The sequence below is a fragment of the Apodemus sylvaticus genome, chromosome 7, assembly GCF_947179515.1.
Source record: "Apodemus sylvaticus chromosome 7, mApoSyl1.1, whole genome shotgun sequence".
NCBI lineage: Eukaryota > Metazoa > Chordata > Mammalia > Rodentia > Muridae > Apodemus > Apodemus sylvaticus.
In genome coordinates, this window is record NC_067478.1 from 58,990,388 (window position 1) to 59,002,998 (window position 12,611).

The 12,611-nt window shown below is 41.8% G+C and overlaps 1 protein-coding gene across 1 annotated transcript; it reads left to right on the forward strand.

Moving 5' to 3' along the window:
- Positions 1-10,976: 10,976 nt before the first annotated feature.
- On the forward strand, positions 10,977-12,315 carry Gcnt3 (glucosaminyl (N-acetyl) transferase 3, mucin type). The gene has a single exon (XM_052187900.1). It carries the CDS (start codon positions 11,002-11,004, stop codon positions 12,313-12,315), a length of 1,314 nt encoding a protein of 437 aa, XP_052043860.1. The 5' UTR covers positions 10,977-11,001.
- Positions 12,316-12,611: the final 296 nt, after the last annotated feature.

Sequence of the window (12,611 nt, forward strand, 5' to 3'; positions counted from 1 at the left end):
GACTTCCATGATATCCAGTGTATATCTCTTTATTTTACAAATGACTTTATAATCATCTGTTCCCAAGGGTTTCCACTATGCAAGACTCTGGGCTCCTTTTGAACAGGGACTGAGATCATCAGTCTTTCAGCTGTGCCTCGACTCAGCAGCTCTCCCTAAGAAGGACTGTAGGTCACGGGAGTGGACAAAAGGCTCAAATAGGACCCAAGCTCCACATCACCTGCTGCTGGGTCTATTCAGGTCACTTCCCAAGAGGAGTCAACTTCATGTCAGCATTAACACAGCTTCAATCCTATCTTATGAGACTTCAGGGAATGTTGATTAAGAACCAGGCATTGAGGTACATTGACCTGTAGTCCCAGCACTCCAAAGTGAAGCAGAAGGATGGAACATTCTAGGGTAGCCTGGGTTACAAAGTGAGAGAAACCATGACTTTAAAAACAGTCTGTTAAGCAAAGTCAATCCATTTAATGTTGTGTTAGTTACAATTATTTTGGCTGTGTGTGTGTGTGTGTGTGTGTAAGAGAGAGAGAGAGAGAGAGAGAGAGAGAGAGAGAGAGAGAGAGAGAGAGAGAGAGAGAGAGAGAGTTGCTTGCTTCAGGGAGCCACTATCTCTCTGAGTCATAGCCTTTTCTGTAAAGACAACTGGGACTGGCCTTGCTACCTACGACCCTTGACACCCATGACCCACCCTGCAAAAAAACACTTTGTTCTGAAAAGCCTCCAAATTCTATTGCCTATGACTAAGTTCTGAGCGGGAGCAGAAACAAAGACTATGACCTTGAAGTTCACATCTGACCCAAGCAAAATAAATGTGAAATGTGATTGCTGATACATACATTTAGTGCCAGTTGGTTAGATCCTGAAGCCAAGGCCCTTTGTGGCTGCTGTTCTGTTGGATCTGCAGTGTCTCCCGAACCTCCATGGAGATGGAGGTTAACACTAAACTGTACTGTCTTCCTGGACTCCCCATGATGAGCCTGGCTCATTATTTCCATTCCTACAACTGGAACTTAGAACTTGTAATTCTGAGTTGTTTCCCTGACATAAAGACTGAACTTAGGATGGGGAGGTAAGAATTTGAGAGTCTGGCTAGATGAGTTTCAAAAGCAGCAGCCAAGTGGTAATCCTGGCGGGGAACCTGACGCCTGCCCTTATACTCAGTATGCGTAGCTTTCATTTAGGAAACACCAAGTCGGTGAATACTATCACATTTTAAAAGAAGTTCCTAAGTATTTTCATGTCTTCCTGGACCTTGGAAGACCATTTTTAGGCTCAGCTAGTTCCAATTTTCAGTCCTCAGAGGGGTTAAGGACCCCAGTGACAGGGCTCATCCTTAAAGTATGGCTTTTGCCTTGAGATGTGCCTGGGCATCTGGCTGGGGACTGGCCCGTTTTCCTTCTTGCCAGTGTTATATCTTCCCTTCAGAACCAACATGAAATTAATATGGGATTCAGTGACCATCTCTCCTCATGTCTTCCAGACCCCCACAGGCATCCTGGTCCTCATCTTCCTGTGTCCCTTTGCATACGTTCTGTCCCCTCTCCTATACCTGCTACAGTCAGCTGCTGCTCATCCCTGATCTCATTGTCTCTGGAGACATGTTACAGTGACAGCTTACACCTGGCTCTCTTTCCAGTAGGGTGGGTGAATTCTGGGCCTTTCTCCTCCCTTTATCACAAGTATCAATACTATAGTTTGGTCTAGACCAGCAGTTCTCAACCTTCCTAATGCTCTGACTCTTTAAGACAGTTCCTCATGGTGTGATGGCCCCAACCATAAAATTATTTTCATTGCTACTTCATAATCATAATGTTGCTACTTTAATGAATTGTAATGTAAATACCTGATATTCAGGATTTTTGATTTCTGATATGGGCTCCTGTGAAAGGGTCTTTCAACTTCAACAGGGTTGCCACCTACAGGTTGAGAACCACTAGTCTAGACTCACAAATGCTATTCATATCTTTCTTGAGTTACTCTGTGAGTAAATTTAGTCTTTGTGTGCTGACCCTGAAGCCAATTTAATGATAATCTTTATTGAGGGATTGCTTGTGTCAGGTTGTGTCTGCCAAGCTCTTCATATGAGTTATTGTTACAACAGGGGCTGGAGATGTAGCTCAGTGGTTAAGAGCACATACTTCATTTACAGAGAAACCAAGTTCAGTTCCCAGCTCCAGCTTCATGTGATCTAATACCCTCTTATGGCTGCTAAGGGCATTTGCTCTCACATGTACACACACACACACACACACACACACACACACACACACACATACATAGTTAAAATTTTAAGAAAAAGAAATTTTAAAAAAAGGCATTATAAAAAGCCTATATGGCAGGTGCTGATGCTGGTACCCATGGTACAGATGCCGTCCACTCACAGACTGACAGAAGCATTTGCTCCAGGCAGGAACCAGAAGAACCAAGACCCAGACCCAGATTTTCAGCCAAGTGTTATATTTACTTTTAACTACTCTGCATGTGGTGTCACTAACATGCAGACTATCTCTACAGAATATTTTCATAACTGGCTAACATGAGTCTCACATATATTTCAAAAATAAGAGTGGCTATCTGGGTTATCTATTTTTTGAAAAGCACGTTCTTTTATTGAAAAAGGAAGGAAAAATATTTTATGATAAAATTTAAGATTTACATGGACAATATTTCTGATAAAATAGAAGAGATATATAGAAAAAGACGTTAAAATTGACAGTTGTCATGGAAAATTAAAGAGTAAAGTGGTGGACATAAAAAATTGCTAAATTAATTGAAAAAGGAAGTAGAAACATTTTATGATAGAACTGAAGATTTATGTGGAAAATATTTCTGATAAAATTGTAGAAAAATGTAGAAAAACATGTTAAAATTGACGCTTATCATGGAAATTTTTATATAGATATAATAATGGTAGGCATAAAAGTATTCCTAAGTTGATTGAAAGTGGAATTATAAACATTTTCTGATAAAATTAAAGATTTACATGGAAAATATTTCTGATAAATTGAAGAAATAATAGTAATACATGTTAAAATTGGAGAGTATCGTGGAAGATTATACAGATAAAATGGTAGGCATAAAAATAATTCTAAGCTGATTGAAAGTGGAATTATAAACATTTTCAGGTACAATTAAAGATTACATGGAAAATATTTCTGATAAAATTCAAGAAATATATAGAAAAACACGTTAAAATTGACTATTTCATGGAAATTATACAGATAAAATGGTAGACATAAAAAAAAAAAAAAACTTTCTAGCAGGGTGGTGGTGGCACACGCCTGTAATCGTAGCACTCTGGGAGGCAAAGGCAGGCAGATTTCTGTGTTTGAGGCCAGCCTGGTCTACAGAGTGAGTTCCAGGACATCCAGGGCTACACAGAGAAACCCTGTCTTGAATAACCAAATCCAAAAAACCAAAAAAAAAAAAAAAAAAAAAAAAAAAAAAAAAAAAAAGCCAAACCTTTCTAAATTAATTGAAGGTGGAATTAAAAACATTTTGTGATAAAATCAGATTTACATGGAAAATGTTTCTGATAAAATAGAAGAAATATATAGAAAACATGTTAAAATTGAAGATTATCATGAAAAATAATGCGGATAAAATGGTAGACATAAAAAAATACTACATTAATTGAAAGAGAAATTACAAACATTTTTTGATGCAATCGAAGATTTATATGAAAAATGTCTATGCCTTTTTATTGGGGAATTGAGTCCATTGATGTTAAGAGATATTAAGGAACAGTGATTGTTGCTTCCTCTTATTTTTGGTGTTATTTTTATGTTTGTGAGGTTATCTTCTTTTGGGTTTGTTGGAAGAAGATTACTTCTTGTTTTTTCTAGGGTGTAGTTTCCCCTCCTGGGTTGGTGTTTTCCATCTATTATCCTTTGTAGGGCAGGATTTGTGGAAAGATATTGTGTAAGTTTGGTTTTATCATGGAATATCTTGGTTTCTCCATCTATGGTGATTGAGAATTTTGCTGGGTATAGTAGTCTGGGCTGACATTTGTGTTCTCTTAGGGTCTGTGTGAGGTCTGCCCAGGATCTTCTAGCTTTCATCGTCTCTGGTGAGAAGTCTGGTGTGATTCTGATAGGTCTGCCTTTATAAGTTACTTGGCCTTTTTCTCTTACTGCTTTTAATATTCTTTCTTTGTTTAGTGCATTTGGTGTTTTTATTATTATGTACTGGGAGGACTTTCTGGTCTGGTCCAGTCTGTTTGGAGTTCTGTAGGCTTCTTGTATGTTCATGGGCATCTCTTTCTTTAGGTAAGGAAAGTTTTCTTCTATAATTTTGTTGAAGATATTTAGTGGCTCTTTAAGTTGTAAATCTTTGTTCTCTTCTATACCCATAATCCTTAGGTTTGCTCTTCTCATTGTGTCCTGGATTTCCTGGATGTTTTTGGTTACAAGCTTTATGCATTTTGCATTTTCTTTGACTATTGAGTCAATGTTTTCTATGGTATCTTCAGCACCTGAAATTCTTTCTTCTATCTCTTGTATTCTGTTGTTGATGCTGGCATCTGTGACTCCTGAATTCTTTCCAAGGTTTTCTATCTCCAGAGATGTCTCACTTTGTGATTTCTTTATTGTTTCTACTTCTACTTTTAGATCCTGTATGATTTTGTTCAGTTCCTTCACTTGATTGTATTTCCCTGTAATTCTTTAAGGGATTTTTGTGTTTCCTCTTTAAGGGCTTTTACCTGTTGACCCATGTTCTCCTGAATTTCTTTAAGGGAGTTATTTAAGAACTTCTTGAAGTCTTCTATCAGCATCATGAGATACGATTTTAAATCCAATTCTTGCTTTTCTGGTGTGTTGGGGTGTCTGGGACTTGCTGTGGTGGGAGAGCTGGGTTCTGATGTTGCCAAGTAGCCTTGGTTTCTGTTGGTAGGGTTCTTGTGCTTGTCTTTCGCCACCTGGTTATCTCTGGTGTTCATTGGTCTTGCTGTCTGTGGCTGGAGCTTGTCCCTCCTGTGGGCCTGTAAGCCTGTGTCTGTACTCCTGGGAGACCAACTCTCTCCTGGCAGGATCTGTGCACAGAAGGCTCTGGAGCCACTTGGCTCCCTGGTGCAAATGGCGGCAGGAAGACCTTTGTCCCAGCTGCTCCACTGATCCTATGCCTTGTGGCTCCCAGTTGTTCCCCTCCAGAGTGAAGGTGAAATCTCACCTCCACACTCAGAAGTAAAAGCACTGCTGGGAGAGCACTCTCTCCTGGTGGGCTGTGCACAGAAGGCTGTGGAGTTGCCCAGCTCCCTGGTGCAAAAATATTTGGGTTATCTTAAGAATAAAATATTCTAAATATGTTTTCTTTATTGACTGCACGATGCAGTTTTGGGAGGGGGCAGAAAAGGAACTAGAGGTGACTGACTAGCAGATAAAAGCCATCTAAAAAGATATTGGAGGGGTTTTATAGGCTTGGATTTTGGGAGCCAGGTGTTTATGTTTTAATATTTTTCCCCAGAGATTTTTATAGGTCAACAATAGAAAGTCATGAGAATAAAGACCCCAGAAGCTGGCAGAAGACAAAACCATGAAGCTGGGCCATTGAAAGAAGGGGCGCCGAGAGAAACTGACACACCTCCATTGCTTTTGGTGGGTTTCCACCTCTGGTCAGAAAATGCTGGGAAGACAAGAAAAAAATCTGCTCCTGTGCTGAGAGCAGCAGAAATGTACTAAGGTCTCCCCAGGACGGTCTCCCCAGACTTTATTTTGTGATCCTGGCAGCAGGACTGAAAACCAGTCTGGTTTGCTAGCAGTGTCCTTGCTAGGATCTGCCAGTAGGGGACGCTAGTAAAAGACAGCCAGGCTGAAGGGGAGACTTCCGGTTCTTTTTCTATTTCCGGTTTGAGCATCACCACGTCAACGCCTACTGACCCCTCGAAAGACGTTCATTTTATTTTTGTACCTGCACTATGAACAGTTTACAGGAACGACCCCTGCCACCCTCTAAGAGGTCTGGATCTCAGCCTAGGGCTGCAGTGCTAGAGACAGACCTTAGCTCTAGCTGAGCAATGCTCCCTTCCTCAGAGCTCCGAGTTTAAACTAATAAGGGCTCTCTACGCAAACTTCAGTTTTCGCTATGCTCCATTTTTTGATTTCTCCAGCCAAGGAATGGTAGAGTAATAGCTACTTCGAATGGCTCCTGCCTGAATGTCACCCCATAGCAGTTATCACCTAGTTCCTTTGGGTTTGGGGTGCTGGTGATTAGACCCAGAACTTCATATTATGCTATACCGCAGATCTGGGCGCCCAACCTCCTAGATAAAGTCTCTTACACTCAATTGTTTTATTCAGACATTTGTCAGGGGATACTGCTCCTTGTTAGAGATATCTGGGGATGACGCAAATGCCAGCAGCTTTGAAGAAGACATTGCCCAGACTTCATTGCAAAGACCACATCAGAGGGTTTCCGTGAAGCCCAATATCCCCTAGTGCAACCTGTTCTTTAAACTATCAGCAACACGCATCTGTCAGATGCCATAGTGAGATCTACCCTCTGGATGGCTGTGTGTATTTCTGTGACCCACTGGTTTCTATAGCCACCATAAACAGACAAAGGGGACTCTTGATTTTGGACAAATAAGTTTTCCAAATTAGTGTACACTGTACAAAGTAAAGAGTCTCATTATGTCAGCTCATGTATGTAATGTGCTTTGATTATACTCATTTGATTATATTACCTTGTGTTTCCCCCCACATTTTCTTTGCCTTTCCATATCCTTAATAGCCCCGTGTTACTTTCATAAACCTCCATTCTGTGTCCCCTCTCCATGCCAGAGTCCACAGGAGAGTAAACATGACTTTATGACTCTGTTTTTTCTGTTCATCTATTGATGGGAATATAGGTAGATTCTTTAACTTGGCTGTTTTAAGTTGTGCTACAATAAGCAAGAGTCTGCAAGTGTCTCCATGGTAAGCTGACTTTGGTACCTTCAGGTGTATACTCAGATATGGTATAGCTGGGTCACATAGTTTCATTTTTATGTTTTTCTTTTGAGGAATTCACATACTGATTTCCATAGTGGCTGGACTAATTTACATTCCCACTATCAATGTACAAGGGTTCACCAACCCTACCAATATTGGTTTTTCTTATTCTAGCTATGCTGACTGGAGTAAGATTGAATCTTGATGATTTCCATTTTGCTGATGACTAAGGATTGGGTACATTTTCTCATGTATTTATTAGCTATTTGCATTAATTGGGAAAGTGTTAAGTTCTTTGCCCACTTGTTGATTGGATTATTTATTGTTGAATTTCTTTTTAAAGATGTTTTTATTATGTGTTTATGTGTGCTTGTATGAGTATAAGCCATGTGAGTGCAGGTTACTTTGGAGGCCAGAAGAGGGCGCTGGATCTTCTGGATCTGGAGTTACAGGCAGAAGTGGGATCTGGGAACCAAACAAAACTATGGTCCTCTTCAAGGAGTAGCAAGTATGCTTAGGCACTGAGCAACATTTCCAACCGTGTGAGGAAGCTTTTTAAACCTGTCTGTCAATTCTTGCTCTTATCTCTAAAATCTTGAAGCATTGTTCTTTTGTTTTCCTCTGGACGTTTCTAAGTTTCAGGTCTTCCATGAGGGTTTCTTACCTGTCTTGAGTTGGTTTTTGCACCGGGGGTTGCCAGGTAATGATCTAGTTTCAGCTTCCCAGTTTTCTCAGTACCACGTGTGAATGAGGCTGTCTTCCTTCAATGAATAGTTTTGGCCATTCTTCATCAAGAATTCAAGGACAGTTTCCATGTAGATTTCTTTTTTTGTTTTGTTTTGAGACAGGGTCTCTCTATGTAGCCCTGACTGTACTGAAACTTGCTTTGTAGACCCAGCTGGCCCAGCTGTCTCTGCCTCCTGTGTGCTGTGATTAAAGATGTGCTCATCACTCTGAGCTCAGTGTAGATTTACTCTAAGTCTTCTGTTCCCTTGTACCATTGTCTGTTTTTACTCTAGGAGCACACTGTTTTTGTAACAATGTCTCTGTAGTAAACTTTGAACTCAGGTATTCTGAAAGGTCTAGTACCTGCATTTTTGTTCCTCCCGTTGTAATTCTCTTAGTCTTTTGTTTTTCCATATACATTTTAGAGGTCCCCCTTCCCATTTCTCTTTGGAATTCCATTCAGATTTAGATGAAGATTAAAAAGAATTTGTAGGTCACTTTTCTAAATGGCAATTTTCTCACTATTCTGCCAAACATGTGAAGCCTTTCTATCTTCAAGTGTCTTTCTTTAGTGTTAGATCTCGGATAGGCTGTCTTTCTTTCTTTAGTGTTGGGTCTCAGACAGTCTGTATTTACACATCAGGCTGTCTTTTTTTAGTGTTAGGTCTCAGACAGTCCGTATTTACACATCAGGCTGGCCATATGTCTAGAAATGAGCTCAAGCTGGACTACAGGAGAATTTCTAGATAAAAGCAAGTATTCCTCAGGGACTTGAAAAGCAGGTTCCAATGGACCCAAAGGCACCATTTCCCTTAGCTCTGGCAGAAGGGACATGTGACGCCACTGACACATATCTGTGGCTGCATACAAAGCCCATGCTGGCCTCCGGGGTCTCCCAGTTCCTACTTGTTAAACATTTCTTAGCTCTTCTCACTTCCCCAGGCTCCCATCCTCTTTGTCAGGGACAAAGTCTTTCCCTTTGACCCTCCAGCAGATAGCCCTGGCCAGGCTCAAACTGCTCATTTCTGCTTTGAACTCTTCCAGATGTGTTTGGATATTTTCTTTCTAGTAGCCATATCCTTTCTTTTCTCTCTGTTCTGGACTCTAAATCCACCCCCCCCCCATAAAAAACTTCCCCTTAACCATACCATGGAGTCATATACCAACAGTTCCTTTCCTGTACTCCCTTGCATACACTGGTGCTGAAATGCTAGCATACATATAGTGCTTCATATTTTCTTTCTTTTGTTTGTCTTTCTGAGACAAGGTCTCACTATATAGCCTTGGCTACCTGGCTAACTCACTATGCAGCCAATGCTAGCCTTGAGGTTCATAGAGACTCACCAGCCTGTCCCCTGAGTGCTGGGATTAAAGGCTCCATCACCACCATGCCCAGCTGATTCTTCCTTTTCATCCTCCAGAGAGAGAGAGAGAGAGAGAGAGAGAGAGAGAGAGAGAGAGAGAATGAATGCTTGGGCATTTATGTTATCTCTGCCTCCTGGGTTGTCCCAGGAATACGAGGAGTGACAGTTTTACTCCCAAACAAAAGGAGTCAGGGTATATCTGTGATAGCTGTGTGTTGGGTGGGAGAGGGAAAGGTTTGCATGAACACTGAGTTTCTAGTGATTAGTGCCAGGGCAGGAGAGCATAGGCAGAAACTGAGCTCTTCTGGTTTCTGATTGAAATGCTTTATTGTTTTCTCAGACGTGGCCAGCGTTGTTCCTGTCCCTTCACCTCCCAGAATGACTAGTCCTTGAGAATACAGTCCTGAACGGTTTGCTTAAGTTCACTCCCTCTTCCTGTGAACAGGAAGTCAAAAGGTGAGTGACAGAGCCACCTGCTGCTCTCTCCTTTACATAGGTCTAACAGGAGCCTCGCGAGCTCCTTGGACTTCTTGTGAACATGAGCACTAGCCTGGGAGGTCAGAAGGCAGAGGCTGTAGTGTCAATTTGCACCTCTGTAGAACCGAACTAGCCTTCACTCCACGGACTCACAACACTGGAGAAAGCTCCCCTAAGCAGCCAAGAAGGTACCAAAGGTGAGAGCTCTCTTCATTTTCCTTCTCTTTAAATCTTATCCCCAAGAGTTACTACTGAAAAGGATATAATTTTATGTTCTCAAAGAGATGACCCTGCTGGAAGGATGTGTTATACTTTTAAGTTATTTGGGGGGAGGGGTAGATTTTCTTCCCCTGTTAAATCTGTTTTTTTTTTTGTTGTTGTTGTTTTTGTTTTTTGGTTTTTTTTGGTGATATTCAAGACCTTGTGTTTTATCTAAAAAGTAGGTGTGGTGTGTGGGATAAGCACCGGGCTAATTCATAGACATAAAGACTTGGAAAGGCAGAATGGAGAGAAGTCTCTGGTCTTCTAGCTTGGGAAGAGCTTAGCTTCTGTTTTTATATGAAGAGTTTAGTGATGACCAGTAGGTTGTGAAGATTAAATAGGACGGTGTCTAGAAATGACCGTAGTTCACAGATGATACTAAATATCCTGTGCACATAATCATGATCACCTCTGAGTAGAGATATATTTTAAATTAGATATAGCATTTGACTGCTGTTAATTTTTGGAAAATATTGAATTGCTTTATATTTCTTATTATTACGATTATTATTGTTGTTGTTATTTTTTGTTTTTTTTTTGTTTTTTGTTTGTTTTGTTTTCTTTCCCTCAGAGTCTCTCTATGTAGCTCATGCCAGCCTGAAACTCACTATGTAGATAGGTGGGCAAACTCAGAAGTCTGCCTAACTCTGCCTCCTGCCTGAATGCTAGGATTAAAGGTGTGTGCTACCATGCCCAGCTATTTAATATTTCTTTAGGGATATTTTAAAATAAAAGGTTAGCCAGAGACAGGATCTGAGTTTTGAATGATATGGGATGTGAAGAGTCTTAATATAGATATTAACAAACAGAAGCAAGAAATATTGCTTCCTTTTAAAGGGGCTTGAGTCTAGAACTGATGGCAGAGTCAAATTCTTTTAATTTTTTTCCAGACCTAGAAATTCTAGACTCCAGATAAAAGTTCATTCTAGGGCAGCAAGGGGTGGGAGGGAGGAAAGCGGCTGAAGGGTGGGCGCTTCCTCGAGCTAATTGTACCTTTAACTCCAGGAACCCAGCTCTGCGCTTCCCTCTCTCCAGAGGTAAGGGTGGAACTGGTTTCTTGCCTGGGTTTCACTCAGCTGTTTTTCCAGAGAAGAGATCTTTTCTGCCATCAGAAGTTTGGAGTTGAACTTGACATTCCTGGGAACATGTTTAGCTAGTTTATAATCAGAGGCTCTTTGTTCTGTTCAGAGAGCCCACTGCGTCCTCTGCTGGGCGAGGCTTGATGGTCCCCACCTGTGAAGATGATTTCATGGAGGAGGCTCTGTTGGCACTATCATATGTGGACCCTGGGCTGCTACCTGCTGCTGGCTGTCATTGCCCTGAAACTGTCCCTCAGATTGAAGTGTGATTTCGATGTCATGGACCTGGAATCAAAGGAATTTCAAAGCCGGTACTGCAGGGATTTCCTGTACAAGACCCTGAAGCTGCCAGCAAAGAGTTCCATCAACTGTTCAGGGGTCATTCGAGGGGAGCAGAAAGCAGTGACCCAGGCTCTGTTGAATAACCTGGAAATTAAGAAGAAGCGGCAGCTCTTCACAGAGGCAGACTACCTTAGTATGACAGCAGACTGTGAGCACTTCAAGACCAAGAGGAAGTTTATACAGGTCCCACTGAGCATAGAAGAGGCCAACTTCCCCATTGCATACTCCATGGTGGTTCATGAGAAGATTGAGAATTTTGAAAGGTTGCTGCGAGCTGTGTACACCCCTCAGAACATATACTGTGTCCATGTGGATCAGAAGTCTTCAGAAACGTTTAAGCAGGCAGTCAGGGCCATTGTGTCATGCTTCCCAAATGTCTTCATAGCTAGTAAATTGGTGTCAGTGGTCTATGCTTCCTGGTCCAGGGTACAGGCTGACCTAAACTGCATGGAAGACTTGCTCCAGAGCCCTGTGCCATGGAAATACCTCCTGAACACTTGTGGGACAGACTTTCCCATCAAAACCAATGCTGAGATGGTCAAGGCTCTCAAGCTATTGAAAGGGCAGAACAGTATGGAGTCAGAGGTACCACCTCCACATAAAACATCCCGTTGGAAATATCACTATGAGGTGGCAGACACATTGTACCTAACCAACAAGAGGAAGACTCCGCCTCCTAATAACATAACCATGTTCACTGGGAATGCATACATGGTGGCTTCTCGAGACTTCATTGAACACGTGTTAAGTAACTCAAAAGCCCGACAACTGATCGAATGGGTGAAAGACACTTATAGTCCTGATGAACACCTTTGGGCTACCCTTCAGCGTACCCCCTGGATGCCTGGATCAGATCCCTTGCACCGCAAATTTGACCTATCAGACATGAGATCTATTGCAAGACTAACCAAGTGGCAGGACCATGAGGGAGACATTGAGAATGGCGCGCCTTATACATCTTGCTCAGGAATCCACCAGCGGGCTGTCTGTGTTTATGGGTCGGGGGACCTGCACTGGATACTTCAGAACCATCACCTCTTGGCCAATAAGTTTGACCCAAAGGTGGATGATAATGTTCTTCAGTGTTTAGAAGAATATTTACGTCACAAAGCCATCTATGGGACTGAACTATGAGACACACTGCAAGACGATTGTTACCTGTGTGGCAGGAAAATGCCAGGACCTACTGGGGCAGTGTGGGGTAGGCAGCTGGGGCTCTAGACTCCATGTGTCCCTTAGGATGAGGGGGCTGCTATTGGACAGTGGGTAAGTAGACCTCTTGCCCCTTGTGAGCTATCACTGGTAAATGTGGCTATTCTCCAGTTCTCTTCCCAACAGGCTTTCTTTGGCTTCCTCACAGAGCTAGAACAAGAAATACTGTTATTTGGGAAAATAAGGGCAGGGACATGTGGCCAGGGACTCTGGATTTT